The sequence below is a fragment of the Ovis canadensis genome, chromosome 7 (assembly GCF_042477335.2).
Source record: "Ovis canadensis isolate MfBH-ARS-UI-01 breed Bighorn chromosome 7, ARS-UI_OviCan_v2, whole genome shotgun sequence".
NCBI lineage: Eukaryota > Metazoa > Chordata > Mammalia > Artiodactyla > Bovidae > Ovis > Ovis canadensis.
The window spans coordinates 46,031,645-46,053,597 of NC_091251.1; the positions used below are offsets into that span (position 1 = coordinate 46,031,645).

General features: G+C 41.6%; 1 protein-coding gene across 4 annotated transcripts in view; it reads left to right on the top strand.

The window, feature by feature from the left end:
• The first annotated feature begins 9,774 nt into the window (after window positions 1-9,774).
• EIF2AK4 (eukaryotic translation initiation factor 2 alpha kinase 4) overlaps window positions 9,775-21,953 on the top strand; it is a 101,832-nt gene continuing 89,653 nt past the window's right edge. For 3 of the 4 annotated variants that reach the window (XR_011258180.1, XM_069596025.1, XM_069596027.1), the window contains exon 1: window positions 9,791-10,343. Coding sequence is in view for 3 of the 4 variants with exons in the window: in XM_069596025.1 (XP_069452126.1) it covers window positions 10,167-10,343 (177 nt within the window). In the remaining variant the exon portion in view is untranslated. Of the gene's footprint in view, window positions 10,344-21,953 lie in introns of all 4 variants that reach the window. The other variant, XM_069596026.1, reaches the window with a different exon arrangement.

A 21,953-nucleotide genomic window follows, 5' to 3' on the forward strand; every position in this document is an offset into this window, starting at 1 on the left:
ATTACTTTGTCCACAAAGGTCTGCCTAGTCAAGACTATGGTTTTTCCAGTGGTCATGTATGGATGTGAGAGTTGGACTATAAAGAAAGCTGAATGCAGAAGAATTGATGTTTTTGAACTGTGGTATTGGAGAAGACTCTTGAGAGTCCCTTGGACTGCAAGGAGATCCAACCAGTCCATCCTAAAGGCAATCAGTCCTGGGTGTTCATTGGAAGGACTGATGTTGAAGCTGAAACTCCAATACTTTGGCCACCTGATGGAAAGAATTGACTCATTGGAAAAGCCCCTGATGCTGGGAAAGTTTGAGGGCAGGAGGAGAAGGGGACAACAGAGGATGAGATAGTTGGATGGCATCACCGACTCAATGGACATGGGTTTGGGTGGACTCCAGGAATTGGTGATGGACAGGGAAGCCTGGCATGCTGCAGTTCATAGGTTCGCAAAGAGTTGGACATGACTGAGCAACTGAACTGAACTGACTGAACTTTTATAATTAACTTCAGAAGCTGGACTATTCTTTCCTGTATCATAAAAGGAAACATTGTTTCACTGATAGTGATAAATATGTTCTCCAAGAATAAATTTGGAATTTCTTGAAAGAGCCAAAAATTATCAAAGATCGATTCGGGTGAATTAAAAGGTCAAGACAGTATCTTCTTTGCTAAAAGAGGACATATGATTATAAAATAGTATGACTGAGAAGTAGTGACACAGTTTTGGATTAAAAATATTTACTTAACTTATTCCATAGAGGACAAGATTCATTTGGGTATATCAATATGTAGCTACATACAAATACCCACAAAGTGATGCCCAAAAAGGGCAGTTTTTACTTCACACTTTCTTGAGCAGCAGGAGCCACATTGCCTCTCCTACTCCTGCCAGGCCAGAGAGAGCTTTCAGTTCAGTTCCGTTCAGTCGCTCAATCGTGTCCGACTCTTTGCGACCCCATGAATCGCAGCACACCAGGCCTGCCTGTCCATCACCACTCCCGAAGTTCACTCAGATTCACGTCCATCGAGTCAGTGATGCCATCCAGCCATCTCATCCTCTGTCACCCCCTTCTCCTCCTGCCCCCAATCCCTCCCAGCATCAGAGTCTTTTCCAATGAGTCAACTCTTCGCAGGAGGTGGCCAAAGCACTGTAGTTTCAGCTTTAGCATCATTCCTTCCAAAGAAGTCCCAGGGCCGATCTCCTTCAGAATGGACTGGTTGGATCTCCTTGCAGTCCAGGGACTCTCAAGAGTCTTCTCCAACACCACAGTTCAAAAGCATCAATTCTTCAGCGCTCAGCCTTCTTCACAGTCCAACTCTCACATCTATACATGACCACAGGAAAAACCATAGCCTTGACTAGACAGACTTTAGTCGGCGAAGTAATGTCTCTGCTTTTGACTATGCTGTCTAGGTTGGTCATAACTTTTCTTCCAAGGAGTAAGCATCTTTTAATTTCATGGCTGCAATCACCATCTGCAGTGATTTTGGAGCCCAAAATAATAAAGTCTGACACTGTTTCCACTGTTTATCTATCTATTTCCCATGAAGTGATGGGACTGGATGCCATGATCTTCGTTTTCTGAATGTTGAGCTTTAAGCCAACTTTTCCACTCTCCTCTTTCACTTTCATCAAGAGGCTTTTTAGTTCCTCGTCACTTTCTGCCATAAGGGTGGTGTCATCTGCATATCTGACGTTATTGATATTTCTCCCGGCAATCTTGATTCCAGCTTGTGTTTCTTCCAGTCCAGCGTTTCTCATGATGTACTCTGCATAGAAGTTAAATAAGCAGGGTGAAAATATACAGCCTTGACGTACTCCTTTTCCGATTTGGATCCAGTCTGTTCCATGTCTAGTTCTAACTGTTGCTTCCTGACCTGCATACAGGCTTCTCAAGAGGCTGGTCAGGTGGTCTGGTATTCCCATCTCTTTCAGAATTTTCCACAGTTTATTGTGATCCACACAGTCAAAGGCTTTGGCATAGTCAATAAAGCAGAAGTAGATGTTTTTCTGGAACTCTCTTGCTTTTTTCATGATCCATCAGATGTTGGCAATTTGATCTCTGGTTCCTCTGCCTTTTCTAAAACCAGCTTGAACATCAGGAAGTTCATGGTTCACGTATTGCTGAAGCCTGGCTTGGAGAATTTTGAGCATTACTTTACTAGCATGTGAGATGAGTGCAATTGTGCAGCAGTTTGAGCATTCTTTGGCATTGCCTTTCTTTGGGATTGGAATGAAAACTGATCTTTCCCAGTCCTGTGGCCACTGCTGAGTTTTCCAAATTTGCTGGCATATTGAGTGCAGCACTTTCAAAGCATCATCTTTCAGGATTTGAAATAGCTCAACTGGAATCCCATCACCTCCATTAGCTTTGTTCGTAGTGATGCTTTCTAAGGCCCACTTGACTTCACATTCCAGGATGTCTGGCTCTAGATGAGTGATCACACCATCGTGATTATCTGGGTTGTGAAGATCTTTTTTGTACAGTTCTTCTGTGTATTCTTGCCACCTCTTCTTAATATCTTCTGCTTCTGTTAGGTCCATACCGTTTCTGTCCTTTATTGAGCCCATCTTTGCATGAAATATTCACTTGGTATCTCTAATTTTCTTGAAGAGATCTCTAGTCTTTCCCATTCTGTTCTTTTCCTCTATTTCTTTGCATTGATCACTGAAGAAGGCTTTCTTATCTCTTCTTGCTATTCTTTGGAACTCTGCATTCAGATGCTTATATCTTTTCTTTTCTCCTTTGCTTTTCCCTTCTCTTCTTTTCACAGCTATTTGTAAGGCCTCCCCAGACAGCCATTTTGCTTTTTTGCATTTCTTTTCCATGGGGATGGTCTTCATCCCTGTCTCCTGTACAATGTCTCAAACCTCATTCCATAGTTCATCAGGCACTCTATCTATCAGATCTAGGCCCTTAAATCTATTTCTCACTTCCACTGTATAATCATGAGGGATTTGATTTAGGTCATACCTGGATGGTCTAGTGGTTTTCCCTACTTTCTTCAATTTAAGTCTGAATTTGGTAATAAGGAGTTCGTGATCTGAGCCACAGTCAGCTCCTGGTCTTGTTTTTGTTGACTGTATAGAGCTTCTCCATCTTTGGCCGCAAAGAATATAATCAATCTGATTTCGGTGTTGACCATCTGGTGATGTCCATGTGTAGAGTCTTCGCTTGTGTTGTTGGAAGAGGGTGTTTGCTATGACCAGTGCATTTTCTTGGCAAAACTCTTATTAGTCTTTGCCCTGCTTCATTCCATATTCCAAGGCCAAATTTGCCTGTTACTCCAGTGTTTCTTGACTTCCTACTTTTGCGTTCCAGCCCCCTATAATGAAAAGGACATCTTTTTTAGGTGTTAGTTCTAAAAGGTCTGGTAGGTCTTCACAGAACTGTTCAACTTCAGCTTCTTCAGCGTTACTGATTAGGGCATAGACTTGGATTACTGTCATACTGAATGGTTTGCCTTGGAAACAAGCAGAGATCATTCTGTCATTTTTGAGATTGCATCCAAGTACTGCATTTCGGACTCTTTTGCTGACCATGGTGGCTACTGCATTTCTTCTGAGGGATTCCTGCCTGCAGTAGATATAATGGTCATCTGAGTTAAATTCACCCATTCCAGTCCATTTTAGTTTGCTGATTCCTAGAATGTTGACGTTCACTCTTGCCATCTCTTATTTGACCACTTCCAATTTGCCTTGATTCATGGACCTGATATTCCAGATTCCTATGCAATATTGCTCTTTACAGCATCGGACTTTGCTTCTATCACCAGTCACATCCACAGCTGGGTATTGTTTTTGCTTTGGCTCCATCCCTTCATTCTTTCTGGAGTTATTTCTCCACTGATCTCCAGTAGCATATTGGGCACCTACTGACCTGGGGAGTTCCTCTTTCAATATCCCATCATTTTGCCTTTTCATACTGTTAATGGGGTTCTCGAGGCAAGAGTACTGAAGTGGCTTGCCATTCCCTTCTCCAGTGGACCACATTCTGTCAGACCTCTCCACCATGACCCGCCCGTCTTGGGTTGCCCCACAGGCATGGCTTGGTTTCATTGAGTTAGACAAGGCTGTGGTCCTAGTGTGATTAGATTGACTAGTTTTCTGTGAGTATGGTTTCAGTGTGTCTGCCCTCTGATGCCCTCTTGCAACACCTACCATCTTACTTGTGTTTCTCTTACCTTGGGCGTGGGGTATCTCTTCACAGCTGTTCCAGCAAAGCACAGCCACTGCTCATTACCTTGGACGAGGGGTATCTCCTCACTGCCGCCCTTTCTGACCTTCAATGTGGGATAGCTCCTCGAGGCCCTCCTGCGCCCGCGCAGCCACCGCTCCTTGGACCACTTCTTAAAGAGCTATAAGAACAGGTAAATGTTTTTACTTCCTATAAGGAGAACCTAAACAGAGCAGGGCAGAAAAAGTATTCAAAGAGGTGATTTGAATATGAAGATTTCCCGTATTTGGCAAAAATCATATGGCTACAGATTCAAGAAGCTAAGTGAGTTCTAAGCAGGATAAACTCAAAGAAATCTATACCAAGGCACATTATAATCAAACTTCTGGACACTAAAACAAAGAAAAAAATCTTTAAAAGTAGCCATAGTGAAAAGCCACTTTCTCTATAGGGAGAAGCAATGTGAATGATAGTAGAGAGGCTGACTTTATTTTTCTGGGATCCAAAATCACTGCAGATGGTGACTGCAGCCATGAAATTAAAAGACACTTAACCCTTGGAAGAAAGGCGATGACCAACCTAGACAGCATATTAGAAAGCAGAGACATTACTTTGTCCACAAAGGTCCATCTGGTCAAGGCTATGGTTTTTCCAGTGGTCATGTGTGGATGTGAGAGTTGGACTATAAAGAAAGCTGAGTGCTGAAGAATCGATGCTTTTGAACTGTAGTGTTGGAAAAGACTCTTGAGAGTCCCTTGGACTGCAAGGAGATCCAACCAGTCCAGCCTAAAGGAAATCAGTCCTGAATATTCATTGAAAGGACCGATGTTGAAACTGAAACTCCAATACTTTGGCCACCTGATGCGAAGAGCTGACTCATTAGAAGAGACCCTGATGCTGGGAAAGATTGAGGGCAAGAGGAGAAGGGGACGACAGAGGAAGAGATGATTGGATGGCATCACCGACTCAATGGACATGGATTTGGGTGGACTCCAGGAGCTGGTACTGAGTGACTGAACTGAACTGAATTCAAACTACATAGGCCAGAAAGAAGTAGCATAACATTTTCAAGTGCTGAAACAAAAGAACCACTGACCCCAAATTCTATATATATATCCAGTGAAAATATCCTTTAGGAATGAATGAGATTATAATGTTAAAATTTGGGGACAATGACCAACAATCTGGGAGTTTTCCCTTGGAAAATTGAGGATAAACAGCAAGTCCAGGAGATGTACTGATACTCTGGAGAAACAAGAAGGGCACAGGTAAATAGAGACTCTTCCTTGGAGAACTGATCTAAGGATTTAAGGAAGGGTTAGAGAATAAGGAAATCTTGGGTGTCCTGAAAATTGTATGTGAAGCCCATTTATAAACACTTTTAGCAGTCTGAATGCTCCGAGAGTTTAGAGGTTATTTGCTGGAAGCCAGGCAAAGAGGCAGTCTTTACTTTCGAATGATCAGCAAGGCAACCAAATACAATGTGTGGGCCTTGTTTGGATCCTAATACAAAGCACTGTAAAACAAAACAAAACAAATCTCTTCCTTTTAACAGACTATTACAGTATAACTGACATACAATAGTGTTAGTTGCTCAGTTGTGTCTGACTCTTTGTGACTCTGTGGACTGTACCCCACCAGGTTCCTCTGTCCATGGGAGTCTCCAGGCATGAATACTGGAGTGCGTTGCCATGCCCGTCTCCAGGGGATCTTCCCAACCCAGGGATCAAACCCAAGTCTCTTGCATCATCTGAACTGGCAGGTGGGTTCTTTACCACTAACACTCCTGGGAAGGGTATAACTGACATAACAATAAATTGCATATATTGTACAGTTTGATCAGTTTTGATATATGCAAATATCTGTGAAACTATCATCATAATTAAGATAATGAATATATCAATCACTCCATTCTTCTAGAATCCCTTCCTGTGGCTCACCTTTGTCATCTAACCCCGGGCAATCGCTTACCTTCTTCCTATCACTAAGTTTGTTTGTTCTTAGAATTTTGTATAAGAGGAATCATACAGTATGTACTCTTTTGTCTGGATTCTCTCAGCAAAATTATTTTGAGATTCATCCATGTTATTACTATACATAGCAAATTTCTTTTCATTGCTGAATAGTGTTCTGTTGATTTTACTGATACATCTCAGTTTGTTTTTACCTCAATTTGTCCATCACTTTTTGTTTTCAGTTTGGTAATTAAGGGCTATGAACATTCAATTACAAGTCTTTATATGGACATATGCTCTCATTTCTCTTTGATAAATAAATACCTAGTCATATGATCAGTATATGTTTAACACTTCAACTAAAACTCATGATAGGCCTAAATGTAAAACCAAAAACGACGAAAGTTCTAGATGAATACATGGAGGAAAATCTTTGTGACTTTGAGTTAGGCAAAAATGTCTTGGATAGGACGATAGAACATGATTCATGAAAGATAAAAACTGATAAACTGAACTCCCTCAAAAGTAAGAACTATTCTCTTTGTAAAACATTGTTAAAATAATAAAAAGGCAAGCCACAGACTAGGAGAAAATCTTCGTAAATTACATATCTGATAATAGACTTACTTCAGAATATAAGAATTCTCGAAACTCAATAATGAGAAAACAAACAACCTAATTTGTAAAATGAGCAAAAGATATGAACAGACAAGATATATGAATGACAAATAAGCACATGAAAAGCTGACAAATATTATATATCATCAGGAAAATGTAAATTAAGGCACAATGAGATACTGCTACTGCTACTACTAAGTCACTTCAGTCGTGTCCAACTCTGTGCGACCCCAGAGACAGCAGCCCACCAGGCTCCCCTGTCCCTGGGATTCTCCAGGCAAGAACACTGGAGTGGGTTGCCATTTCCTTCTCCAGTGCATGAAAGTGAAAATGAAAGGGAAGTCACTCAGTCGTGTCCGACGCTTAGCATGGACTGCAGCCTACCAGGCTCTTCTATCCATGGGATTTTCCAGGCAAGAGTACTGGAGTGGGGTGCCATTGCCTTCTCCAATGAGATACTACTGCACACCAATTACAGTTTTTTTAATTTAACAATTATTGGCAAAGATGTAGACTAACAAGAATTCTCATAAACTGGTGGGAATGCCCACTTTGGAAAACAGCTTGCCAAGTTTTTTGTTATTGCTGTTGTTGTGAAATTTTGCCTTTGAGATAATTTCAAACTTACATAAAGATAAAAATTATTCAAAGAATTCTCACATATCCTCCACCTAAATCCTCCAGTGGTCAATATCTACGCTTGCTTTATCATACCTCTATTTTCTATCACTTGGGAGATAATTGGAAATGTAATAACCTATTACCCCTTAAGGTTTGAGTGGAAATTTCCTAATAACAAGGACATTTTATATTTGACCACAGGACAACCATTAATGTCAGGAAATTAACACTGATATAATACTGCTGTCTAATCCACAAGACCCTCTTCAAATTTTGATGATTGTTCTGATAATATCTTTATAGGTCCAGCATCCAGTACAGATTCTAATTTTAGACAGATGGAGAATTTTGAACATAAATTGGATATTAAATTATGCTAAGCAATTTTTATTTTTTAGGGTATAAGGATAGTATTATGTTATCTTTGTAAAATATCCTTATCTGTTAGACATATGTACCTAAGTGTTTATAGAAAGAATGATATGATATCTGAAATTTTCTTTGAGATTCATTCCTAGGGAGGTGTGTGTGTGTGTGTGTGTGTGTGTGTGTGTGTGTGTGTTGGGGGCTGAGGAGAGGGGAGAAATTAAGTAAGATTGGCAAGATATCTAAATTTGTTGAAACTGGGTGATGAATATGGGCAGGTGGTAATATTTCCTCTGCTTTTAATGTATGTGTGAAAATTTCCATAATTAGAGTATTGTAATTTTTTAAAATGGAGAAATGGAAGGATTTTAGGGATTGGAGTGATATGACCATATTTTTTACTTAGAAACATTACTTTGGCTGCAATAGGAAGAATGGCTTAAAGTGGGGCAAGAATGAAAGCACTGACTAGTTTCCCAACTGCTGAAGTCATCCAGGGAAGAGATTATGGTGACTGAACCAAGCTAGTGTCAGTAGGATAGAGTGAAGTGGATGAATGAAAGAAATGGTAACTCTCTCAATGTCCAGGATTACTCTTACTTGGGTTGGGTTGGGGAGGCGATGGTGCTATTTACCTAGACAGGCATCACTGGAAGAAAAACAAACAGATCCCCCAGGGAGGGAAGATTTGAAGGGGCCTTCGGTCAGACTAGTGCCTTGTATTATCTGGCCAAAATTGAGTATATAGATGACAGCAAGAAAATTAAATCATCATTATTTAGCAAACAGTATATGGAGAAGGAAATGGCAACCCACTCCAGTATCCTTGCTTGGAAAATCCCGTCGACAGAGGAGCCTGGTGGGCTTCAGTCCATGGGGTCACAAAGGGTCGGGCACGACTGAGTGACTTAACAACAACAACAGCAACATAGGGGTAAGCCCAGGTATAGCTACCGTTAAAAAACCTGCCTGCCAATGCAAGAGACATAAGAGATGGACTTGGATGCAATCCCTGGGTAGGGAATATTCCCTGGAGGAGTAAATGGCAACCCACTTCAATATTCTTGCCTGGAGATTCCCATGGACAGAGGAGCCTGGTGCGCTACAGTCCGTAGGGTCACAGAGTCGGACACGACCGAAGCGACTTAACACAACACACATATGGGTAAGCAAGGTAGACAGAAGGAAATGTCACTTACATCTAACTTGAGGTAATATGATATGATTATTCTAAATCAATATGCAGCGTTAGTAGCCAACTGAAGATGAAACGCAATGACAAGGTCCAGGTAGATAGGTTATTTTATAAACTTGAAAAAATATGATTGGCGACAGCACACAACAGAGAGACCTCTTAAATTTGCATCAAGCAAACTGGACAAGCAATATAATTCTCTTCCTGGGAACGTTGCTCATGTCTGAGTAGAGCAACATTTTTCAGTTTAAACTGCACGGTGGTACAGGGTGGGCAGATAGGAACAAAGAACATGCACTACGATGTTGAATCTATGATTAAGGGGACGGGTGTGAGGGTATAAAACAGGGGCGAAGGAGTATTGGTCACAATTTTTACTCCTGGTCGTCTTCTGGGAAGGTTTAAGGTGAGTCAAAGCGTCTGGGAAATCCATCAAAGTCTGACTCTTGTTTCGTCTCTTACCCTTGCAAGAGTAAAGGAGTTCCGACAGCCACTTCTGTTAGAGACTTATTTCGTGAAAACCATACCCTTTGGCATTATCATTCCATTCTGATTCATCTGATCTCTCTTGTTCCTGCAAGTTCCTCCGCTCAGATTCCCCCGGAAAAATGTAGGCCAAACTCCCGCAGGTTCGCTCACACACCACTGCTGTTAGCGCGCTAACAGGACTAGCCTGGAGAAGGAAATGGCAACCCACTCCAGTATTCTTGTCTGGAGAATCCCACGGACAGAGGAGCCTGGTGGGCTACAGTCCATGGGGTCGCAAAGAGTCGGACACGACTGAGCACACAGCAATACTAGTCTTCGTGCCGGAGGGACCCACCCCAGCTCTGACCGGGCCCGGGACTCAGCGCCCTGCCCACACGCCCACTGCGGGCGTGGAGCTCCAGCTCGGATCTTTCTCGCTAGCGTAGAGCCCCTAACCTCATCCCTGACCCCGCCTCCGGTTCGGAGACTCGCCCCAGGCCCGCCCCGGCTAGAAGGCCCGCCCCGGCTAGAAGCCCCGCCCACGATTCCGCCCCCGGAGTGGAGCCTGGGCCCACCAGCTACCGCCAGGCCGTTCTTCCAGGCTCACAGGACTGCTATGGCCGGGGGCCGCGGGGCCCCCGGGCGTGGCCGGGACGAACCGCCGGAGAGCTACCCGCAAAGACAGGACCACGAGCTGCAGGCCCTGGAGGCCATCTATGGCGCCGACTTCCAGGACCTGCGGCCGGACGCGCGCGGACGGGTAGGAACTTGGCATGTCTGGTCCGGGCTGGCGTGCTGCGGCCCAGCCTCCCTTGGCGCGATCCACCCCGGCTAGGCCCGCCCGGCCTTGCCGGAAGCGAACACCCGACACCCACTTCGGATTCTGGATCCCTTTCATCCCTTACGATCCACCCGCGCTCACTTCTTGTCCTTGCACCCGCAGCCGCACGGTGGGTCTTCAGAACCCCTGCCTGGGACAAGTTCTCTTACAGCGTTTCTCCTAAATCGGCTCCCGTCTTACCTGGCCTTGCTTCTTATTCCCCCTGACGTTCCATAACATACCTGCCTCCTTACTGTCTTGTCTCCTTGGGTTTGATACGACAGCGCATTCATGGGGACCCATTGCAACTTTGGGAACGCTTTGAGGGCTCTTGCACAGATCTTATTGATGTCCTTAATCAGAAGTCTCACCCTCCGGTATGTGTTCAGGACTGTTAGCCGTGTAATTACGCTGTACCCCTCGGGCGTCCTCACTGTGTTGTGCGGTGTGGAGGAACTTTCCTCTGTGCCTGTCCTTCAAGAGTATGGAATATATTCTTCTTAGCTGTAATGAAGAGGGAGTGTGCTGAGTCCAAACCTTTTAAAATGGCATTTGGCTAAAATAGTTTCCTTTTTGTCTGGAAATAAGGCACATTTTAAGCTGCTGATCCAGTTTTTTTCCCTCATCCTTGAAGCATTATCTACCAAACTATTGTTATCTATAGTATTTTTTTTAAAGTAGTACCTTTCTTCATCTGCCTTTAAGTCTTGTCTTTTTACAACATGCACTTTATCAGCACATGCAGGATTTGCTCAATATCTAGGATCTTCTGGAGCTGTCAGGGCAAAACATTCTCTCTCTCACCCAATGTGTTCCTTCCTTAACTATTTATTGTTCTAGGTATTCAGAATATAGTCTAGCACAAACCAAACCAAACCCTCATCCTTCAGGGAGCTTACTTTCCTAGTACTTAATTTCAAGAATTAAGACTGAAATAGTAGAAATGTTAATATTCCCCTTATACATACTTAGGAGAAGGAAATGGCAACCCACTCCAGTACTCTTGCCTTGAAAATCCCATGGATGGAGGAGCTTGGTGCAGGCTGCCATCCAGGGGGTCGCAAAGAGTCAGCAAGACTGAGCAACTTCACTTTCACCTTCATACATGCTTATAATAAAAGAATAAGGTAACTTTCTGGTGATCTGGTAACTTCTCAGTTCCCTTGAGAACCAGGAAGTGTAACTAAAATGTGTCACAAAGTATACATTGGGACTCAATACAAAGCTCCTAAGACTTCATTCAGAGACAGTGTATTTAGTTTACACAGCTTAATTATCTGGTCCTAAGACTGCAAGAAAACAGAAAAGAACAAGGAACTGCTTGTGGGGATACCGATAATCTCAATTTATGGCTGGTAGCCTTTATAACAAGATAGTATAGTAAATAAAACCAAGAGTGTAAGAGGCAGGTAGAAGAATTCAGATAGCTGTACCCTGAGGTACATGGGCAAATATCCTTAACACTTTGCTAGGCCCCACAAGCAGCTAATTGGTAGTTATAAGGATGAATCAGAAGGTAGTCATTCAACATGGAGAACAGACTTGTGGTTGCCAAGAGGGAGGGGAGGGGGAAGGGATAAACTAGGAGTTTGGGGTTAGTAGATGCAAACTATTACATATAGAATGGATAAACAACAAAATCCTCCTATATAGCACAGGGAACTCTATTCAGTATCCTGGGATAAAACATAATGGAAAAGAATATAAAGAGTGTATATATGTGTATAACTGAGTCACTCGGCTGTACAGCAGGAATTAACACAACATTGTAAATCAACTATACTTAAATTTAAAAAAGTTTTAAAAAGTTAAAAGAATGTAATCATTCAACAGGTACTTTTTACTTGCCGGTCTTCAGGGGAAGGTTATTCAAGTCCACAATCCTTTATCCAATCCCTGAGGCTTGATGGGTTTCAGAACTGGAAGTGTTTGTGTTCGTGGCCATGTGTGCACATTCCATGCTTATCTAGTACCTCCCTCAGTGGCTTCCCTGGCGGCTCAGATGGTAAAGCGTCTGCCTGCAATGCGGAAGACCGAGTTTGATCCCTGGGTCAGGAAGATCCCCTGGAAAAGGAAATGGCAACCCACTCCAGTACTCTTGCCTGGAAAATTCCATGGACGGAGGAGCAGGGTAGGCTACGGTCCATGGGCTTGCAAAGAGTGGGACACGACTGAGCAGCTTCACTTTCTTTCCCTCAATGTCTGGAGCAGCATCCAGAATCAAGCACAGTGAAACATGTGAAGGTTCGTGTTCACCCTCAATGGGATGTATAAAGACTATTAATAGCCTCATGTCAGTTCAGGCCAAATTTGCTGCCAGTAAATTCAGCTCAAGATTATTGACCTGAGTAAACTTTAATTTCTTAAACATCTGAAGTTTTTTAAACTCTTTTTGGGAGATGTATTATAAGGTATAGTTTCGTTTAGTAGCATATATATATATCATTAATAAAGAAACATTTTGGGAATACATGCTAAAAATTGTCTTACATACTAAATTTTGGACACTCATTGCTAGTTTAAAATAGAATTTCCTCTGAAGTTATAAATGTATTGTTAACTTAATTATCTTGGCTACTTTTCTGTCAGCCAAAGGCCTGCTCATTTATAATTTGATAGCTATTACCTCCCTCCTAAAACCTTGCTTCTGTTTCTGGGCCCACCAATAGTGTATAAGTACTTCTTTACCTACATCTTCACCAACATTGTAGACGTCCGACTTTTTCATCTTTGCCAATAAATAGATGAAACAGGTTTACTTTTTTAGTTATAAGTTATTAGGACCACCTTTGTCTGTAAGCCATGTTTTTTTTTTCTATAAACTTTTTGATGTTGTTTAGTTTATTTTTATACTCTGTTGCCTATTTTCTCATTCGTCAGAGCTATTTATATCTTGAGGCATACCATTTATATGTTAATTTATGTGTTAAAAAAATTAGCATTTTAGCTTATTATATTGAAAGTATTTTTCCCTGATGATTATGCATTTTGATATTTAGGTAATTTATACAGTTTTTAAAAACTTATAGTCAATATAGTCAAAATGATCTTTTTTTCTTTATTGTTGTTACACGGTCCCTGTGGTTTGTTTTTTGCCTGCTCCAGTGTTACCAAAAATGAATTCTTTAAGGCTTTCTTTTAAATCTTTCATGACTTTTTTAAAGGCTTCCTTCAACTTTTTTTGTTAAGTTCTTACCTCTGAATATGAATCTTTTCCACTAATGTGAAATGCCACCTTTGCATTGCATAAGGGTAGACTGGCTTCATAACGATCAGTTCGGTTTAGTCACTCAGTTGTGTCCGACTCTTTGTGACCCCGTGGACTGCAGCACGCCAGGCTTCCCTGTCCATCACCAACTCCTGGAGTCTGCTCAAACTCATGTCCATCACGTCGGTGATGCCATCCAACCATCTCATCCCCTGTCCATCCCCTTCTCCTCCTGCTTTCAGTCTTTCCCAGCATCAGGGTCTTTTCCAATGAGTTGGTTCTTTGCATCAGTTGGCCACAGATTTGGAGTTTCAGCTTCAGCGTTAGTCCTTCCAGTGAATATTCAGGACTGATTTCCTTTAGGATTGACTGGTTGGATATTCTTGAGGTCCAAGGGACTCTCAAGAGTCTTCTCCAACACCACAGTTCAAAAGCATCAATTCTTCAACACTTAGCTTTCTTTATAGTCCAGCTCTCACATCCATACATGACCACTGGAAATACCATAGCTTTGACTAAATAGACCTGTGTTGGCAAAGTAATGTCTCTGCTTTTTAATATGCTGTCTAGTTTGGTCATAGTTTTTCTTCCAAGGAGCAAGCATCTTTTAATTTCATGGCTACAGTCACCATCTGCAGTAATAATTTTAGAGCCCCCAAAAATAAAGTCTCTCACTGTTGTTCACACCTATATGCCTACTGCCTGGTAAACAGCTCTCAATTTTTATTTGGTTGTTTGCTTAATATACGCTTCCTTACTTGCTCAGCTGGTAAAAAATCTGCCTGCAGTGCAGGGAACCCTGCTTCCATTCCCAACTGTATTTGGGTGTATTTCTTGACACTCTATCCCAGAAATCTATTTAGGTTCTATGACCATATTGCTTTCATTACTGTAGATTTATAACCAGGTCTAGTATTTAATGTAGTCACCATTTACAGAATATTCCTGACTAATTTTACTTTGGTTTTTCATTATGAACTTTAGAGTCAACTTGCCTGGTTAAAAAATTACCCTGGCATTTTTACTATAATAATGTTGTTATTGTTGTGTAGTCACTAAGTCCTGTCCGACTCTTTGTGACTCCATGAACTGCAGCATGCCAGGCTTCTCTGCCCTTCATTTTTTCCCTGAGTTTGCTCAAACTCATGTCCATTGAGTCAGCGATGTCATCCAACTATCCCATCCTCTGTTGCCCCCTTCTCCTCCCGCCTTCATTCTTTCCCAGCATCAGGGTCTTTTCTGGTGTGTCAGTTCTTTGCATCAGGTGGCCAAAGCATTGGAGCTTCAGCTTCAGCATCAGTCCTTTCAATGAATATTCAGGGTTGATTTCCTTAAGGATTGACTGGTTTAATCTTGCGGTTCAAGGGACTCTCAAGAGTCTTCTCCAGCACCACAGTTAGAAAGCAACAATTCTTAGGTGATCAGCCTTTTTTATTGTCTAGCACTCACATCCATACGTGACTGCTGGAAAAACCATAGTTTTGACTAGATGGAACTTTGTTGGCAAAATGATGTCTCTGCTTTTTAATACACTGTCTAGGTTTGTCATAGCTATTCTTCCAGGGAGCAAGCGTCTTTTAATTTCATGGCTGCAGTCACCATCTGCAGTGATTTTGGAGCCCAAGAAAATGAAATCTGACACTGTTTCCACATTTTCCTCATCTATTTGCCATGAAGAGATCGGACCAAATGGCATGATCTTAGTTTTGTGGATGTTGAGTTTTAAGCCAGATTTTTCAGTCTCCTTTTTCACCTTCATCAAGAGGCTCTGTAGTTCCTCTTCACTTTCTGCCATTAAAGTGACGTCATCTGCTTATCTGAGGTTGTTGGTATTTCTGTCTCTGCCGGCAGTCTTGATTCCAGCTTGTGCTTCATCCAGCCTGGCATTTTGTATGATATACTCTACATGTAAGTTAAATAAGCGGGGTAACAATATAGAAGCCTTGACGTTTTTCTTTCCCAATTTTGAACCAGTCCATTGTTCCATGTCCAGTTCTAACTATTGCTTTTTGTCCTGCAGACAGGTTTCTCAGGGATATTCCCATCTCATTAAGAATATTCTACAGTTTGTTGTGATCCACACAGTCAAAGGCTTTAACATAGTCAATGAAGCAGAAGTAGATGTTTATTCGAAATTCTCTTGCTTCTTCTATGTCCAGCATATGTTGGCAATTTGATCTCTGGTTCTTCTGCCTTTTCCAAATTCACTTGTACATCTGGAAGTTCCTGGTTCATGTACTGCTGAAGCCTAGCTTGAAGGGTTTTGAGCATGATCTTGCTGGGATGTGAAATGAGTGCAGTTGTATGGTAATTTGAACATTCTTCAGCAGTCTCTTTCTGTTGGGAGCCGTTTTAGGCATTACTGACAAAATGGAGGCATAGCCCTAGCCCCCTCTCCTCATTCCGCAGTCACGGACCGGGATGAAAGAGTTAAGTTTTGTGATTCTGACTTGTTCTTTCCTTTCTTCGGTTGAGTTGGCTGGAAAGAATGTTAAGGTGTTTATTGTTCTTGAGAGAAGCGTGAGAAAGCACAAAGCCTTCTGCAGTTGTGCCCAGAAGATAATCTATAAAGTAACCATTGACATTTGTTCAAAGATTTTTACAAAGAATGTCCCAGGATGAGCAGGTAGGCTGCAGCTTGAGGCCATGGGAAGGATTGTTATCTGAGACCTATTTGTGAGGGAAATGTTTATGGCAAAGGAAGTTTGCTGAGCTTAGGGTTGGGGAATAATTAAAAATAGTTAGAAGCCTTTTTAAGGAGATAGTGTGCTTAGGATACCAGGGGCAAGCAGAATTTAGAAATTTAAGAAATAAACTGAGGAATGTGGAATGCAGCCCAGACATCAGCATGAGTTACAATGTAATCACAAGTAAATGCGATTCTAAATCGCTGAAGCAGGAAGGCTGCTTGAAGGGCAACAATGAGACAATAATCTGGGTGAGGGGAAACTGACAGTCTCAAACCTTTCACATAATGCTTTTGAAAAAATATAAGAGAGAACCTGATGCTTGAAATAAACATGTAGCCCCTTACTTACCTCGAGTCAGAGGCTACATCGTTTCCCGCCGACACTGCTCATCCCTTCAGGCTGATTCCCTGGCTGATGGAGCTGGACTCCGGCACCTTTCTTTGGAATTGGGATGAAAACTGACCTTTGCCAGTCCTGTGGCCACTGCTGAATTTCCCAAGTTTGCTGGTGTAATGAGTGCAGCACTTTAACAACATCATCTTTTAGGATTTGAAATAGCTCAGCTGGAATTCTGTCACTTCCACTAGCTTTGTTTAGTAATGCTTCGTAAGGCCCACTTGCCTTCACACTCCAGGATGTCTGGCTCTAGGTGAGTGAACACACCATCATGATTATCTGGGTCATTAAGACCTTTTTTGTATAGTTCTTCTGTGTATTCTTGCCACCTTTTCTTAATCTCTTCTGCTTCTGTTACGTTCGTGCCATTTTTGTCCTTTCTTGTGCCTATTTCAAATCCTGAAAGATGATGCTGTGAAAGTGCTGCACTCAATATGCCAGCAAATTTGGAAAACTCAGCAGTGGCCACAGGACTGGAAAAGGTCAGTTTTCATTCCAACCCCAAAGAAAGGCAATGCCAAAGAATGCTCAGACTACCGCACAATTGCACTCATCTCACATGCTAGTAAAGTAATGCTCAAAATTCTCCAAGCCAGCCTTCAGCAATACATGATCTGTGAACTTCTAGATGTTCAAGCTGGTTTTAGAAAAGGCAGAGGAACCAGAGATCAAATTGCCAACATCTGCTAGATCATTGAAAAAGCAAGAGAGTTCCAGAAAAACATCTATGTCTGCTTTATTGACTATGCCAAAGCTTTTGACTGTGTGGATCACAATAAACTGTGGAAAATTCTGAAAGAGATAGGAATACCAGGCCACCTGACCTGCCTCTTGAGAAACCTATATGCAGGTCAGGAAGCAACAGTTAGAACTGGACATGGAACAACAGACTGGTTCCAAATAGGAAAAGGAGTACGTCAAGGCTGTATATTGTCACCCTGCTTATTTAACTTCTATGCAGAGTACATCATGAGAAACGCTGGGCTGGAGGACTCACAAGCCGAAATCAAGATTGCCAGGAGAAATATCAATAACCTCAGATATGCAGATGACACCACCCTTATGGCAGAAAGTGAAGAAGAACTAAAAAGCCTCTTGATGAAAGTGAAAGAGGAGAGTGGAAAAGTTGGCTTAAAGCTCAACATTCAGAAAACGAAGATCATGGCATCTGGTCCCATCACTTCATGAGAAATAGATGGGGAAACAGTGGAAACAGTGTCAGACTTTATTTTGGGGGGCTCCAAAATCACTGCAGATGGTGACTGCAGCCATGAAATTAAAAGATGCTTACTCCTTGGAAGAAAAGTTATGACCAACCTAAATAGCATGTTCAAAAGCAGAGACATCACTTTGCCAACAAATGTCCATCTAGTCAAGGCTATGGTTTTTCCAGTAGTCATGTATGGATGTGAGAGTTGGACTGTGAAGAAAGCTGAGCGCCGAAGAATTGATGCTTTTGAACTGTGGTGTTGGAGAAGACTCCTGAGAGTCCCCTGGACTGCAAGGAGATCCAACCAGTCCATTCTGAAGATCAGCCCTGCGTGTTCTTTGGAAGGAATGATGCTAAAGCTGAAACTCCAGTACCTTGGCCACCTCATGCGAAGAGTTGACTCATTGGAAAAGACTCTGATGCTGAGATGGATTGGGGGCAGCAGGAGAAGGGGACAACAGAGGATGAGATGGCTGGATGGCAACACTGACTCGATGGATGTGAGTCTGAGTGAGCTCTGGGAGTTGGTGATGGACAGGGAGGCCTGGCGTGCTGTGATTCATGGGGTCGCAAAGAGTCGGACATGACTGAGCGACTGAACTGAAACTGTGCCTGTCTTTGTGTGAAATGTTCCCTTGGTATCTCCAATTTCTCATGGATCTCTAGTCTTTCCCATTCTATTGTTTTCCTCTATTTGTTTGCATTAGTCAGTTAAGGCTTTCTTATCTCTCTCTCCTTGCTGTTCTCTGGAACTCTGCTTCAGTTGGGCATATCTTTCCCTTTCTTCTTTGCCTTTCACTTCTGTTATTTTCTCAGCAACTTGTAAGGCCTTCTCAGACAACCACTTTGCCTTCTTGCATTTCTTTATCTTGGAGATGGTTTTGGTCATCATCTCCTGTACAACTTTACAAACCTCTGTCCATAGTTCATCAGGCATTCTGTCTACCAGATCTAGTCCCTTGAATCTATTCGTCACCTCCACTTATATTACCTGTATTTAATTTGGGGAGAACTCAGATTTGATTTTAATGTTTGTTTAAAATGGAGTCATAGTTATTAAGTTTTAAGGAATCTAGCAGTTTGTTGTTTTTTTGTTCTTGGTCATTTGACAAATAGGCAAATGCTTGAGAACAGAAAGAAGATGAATGAATGAGCTTGGTGATTTTTATAAGGTCAGTTACAGAAAATGACTGAGAGCTTTTACTCTCATTATTATTTTGTTTTTGGCATCTTTATAGACGTAAAACTAAAGACTTGCCCAGATTATCTAGCTTTCACGTGTTACTTTATTTCTAGATTTGTTGTTTTTTTATGCAGACTAATTTCTTCCCCACATTACAGGAAATGAGAACAGAAGCAAGTAGTAAACATGGGGCCATGCTGAACCAAGTCTTGTCATCAGAATTTAAGGGGGATTTGACTAGCAGAGTCTAGATAACAATTATAGACCAAACACCTGAAAGTGGTTTGAATTGTATAGCTTGTTTTATGTGCTTGTGGATAAAAATATATAACATAAAATATACTAACTTAATTTTTAAGTGTATGGTTCAGTGTATTTATGTGGTTAATTGAAAATTGTGTTAGTTTTTCTTTTTTTAAGTATAGTTGATTTATAATGTTGTGCCAGTCTCTGCTGTGCACCAGAGTGACTCAGTTTTACACGTAGATACAGTCTTTTTCAATATTCTTTTCCATTATGGTTTATCCTAGGAAATTAGATATAGTTCATTGTGCTAGACAGTAGGACCTTGTTGTTTATGTAATAGTTTGTATCTACTAACCCCAAATTCCCAGTCCATCCTTCTCCCTCTTGTGTTAGTATTTTTAATTAATTTCCCAAACCTTGTCCTCACTCTGCTGCTCATCTTGTAAACCAGTGAATTTTAATCATAGGCTGTCATTAACCCTCATGCCTTGGAACCAAAAGTTGTGCTCCTATGTGGAATGGTCGATAAAATTCTTTTTAATAGTCTTGTGGCTCAGCAGATAAAGAATCTACCAGCAATGTAGGAGACCCAGAAGACGAGGGTTTGATCCCTGGGTCGGGAAGATCCCCTAGAGGAAGAAATGGCAACCCACTCCAGTATTCTTGCTCAAAAAGTCCCATGGAGAGAGGAGCCTGGTGGGCTATAGTCCATGGGGTCACCAGGAGTCGGACACAACTGAGCACACGCACATCCTTCCTTTCGGTACTTTTAGCAGAAATAGACACATGCTTATACCAGTTTATTTTGGGGTGAGTGTGAGGAGGTACCCACGAAAAGCATATTGAGACTGAGAAACTGGGGTTTCTGCTGGCATTGGCTGGGCACTTCTCCAGGTGGTGTGCACAGTGCTGAAAAGAGGGTCCCCCAGGTCAGTGTTGCTAGTCCTGTGGATGTAGTAATATACTTGGGGTTTATTTATTGAAGAGCTAATATCTTTTTTTTTTTTTTAACTCTGGTGGTAATTAGTCTAGAGTATTACCTTTCATATTTTAGGACTTAGTTTGTATTACTCATTCACATTTTATACCTTGAGGATTTTTTTAGTATTTTTTAGTATTTAGTATTAGTATTTAGTATTTAGTATTATTTAGTATTTTTTAGGATTTTTTAGTATTTTTGTAGTATTAAAGGGCTTCCCATGTGGCCCAGTGGTAAAGAATCTGCCGGCCAGTGCAGGAGATGTGTGTTCGATCCTTAGGTCAAGAAGAACCCCTGGAGAAGGAAATGGCAACCCACTCAAGTATTCTTGCGTGGAGAATTCCATCAACAGAAGAGCCTGGTGGACTATATAGTACTAGGAGTTGCAGAGAGTCAGACACAGCTGAGCATCTGAGTACATGTATAGTATTATACTTCAGACGAGTATCCAACTTCATGATCTCATTGAAAAGCATTTACTCATATTTTATTATAGTGTGGCCTTCTTTCCATGACTGCTTCCTGTCACTTATATTTTCAGTCTTCAAAACAAATCTTTTTCCTCATGCAGAATTTTGTATATTTTGTAGCAATATGTTCTGCATTGCTTTCCTCTCATTACATGCTCTCAAAAAATTTTTTTTACCCCTTACTATGTATTTTTCTGTCTACAAATATTTTTTCCAGGAATTCATTATTTCCTTGTGGAGGTTAAATCAAAGATTTTATCAACATTAAATTCTAGTGACAGTTTATCTTCTAAAGGCATGGAAGATGCCCTGCCCAGTCTTAATCTTTAATATATCTTGGTTGTTGAACTTTTTAATGAACTCCTGTTCAGTTCCAGGAATCCTTGAATATCCTAATATGAGCTAATGCTTGGTATCCTAAACATGTTTTGCATAAGAGCCTCTTTACATGTAGGGGAGCCTCTCAGTTTGCTTGAGAAAAGCCTGGTGAATTTTCTGTTCTTACCTCTGAAAGCACTGTTCCCTGACTGTTATTTTTTTTTTTCCCCAGTGAGCCTATGCTGGTTAAAATTAAGTTTAGCTACATATGACAGAAAACTTTAAATAACAAAGTCTGTTTTTTTATATGTAAAAGTCTGGAGCTGAGGGCTTTTTCTGAATTACTCTTCTACCAACCTTACTGCCCCCTATGTGGTCTGAAATGGCTGCCTGGCCTCCAGTCATCACGTCTGCGTTCCAGCCAGCTGGAAGGAGAAAGGAATGAAAAAGCTTCATCCCTTTCTTTTAATAAAGGTCACTTCCTGGAAATTGCATCTTACAGTTCTTTCATATTCAGTTTAGTTCAGTCACTCAGTCGCATTTGACTCTTTGTGACCCCATGGACTGCAGCAGCTAGGCCTCCCTGTCTATCACCAACTCCCGGAGTTTACCCAAACTCATGTCCATTGAGTCCGTGATGCCATCCAACCATCTCATCCTCTGTCGTCCCCTTCTCCTCCCGCCTTCAATCTTTCCCAGCATCAGGGTCTTTTCAAATGAGTCTTTCATATTACTGGCTTTAAATTAATCCAGTAGCTACAATGAGCTGCAGACGAGTTGGGGAAATGTATTCAGCTAAAAAAAATTGAGGATTCTATTACAAAGAAATAAAAGGAGAGTGGATATTGGGGAAACAGTACTTCACAGTCTGTGCTTCATAAAGAGAATATCATTCTGGCCCAATCAAGCTGTCAGCCAAAGACGAAAGCTTTATAAGTATCTAGTCACCTGGTAGCTTCAATGTCCTGCTCTTTGGGTTGGTCTCACTTGGTACTCAGAACCGGACAAGTTGTTAGATTTTTGTCCAACATATGTCGTTC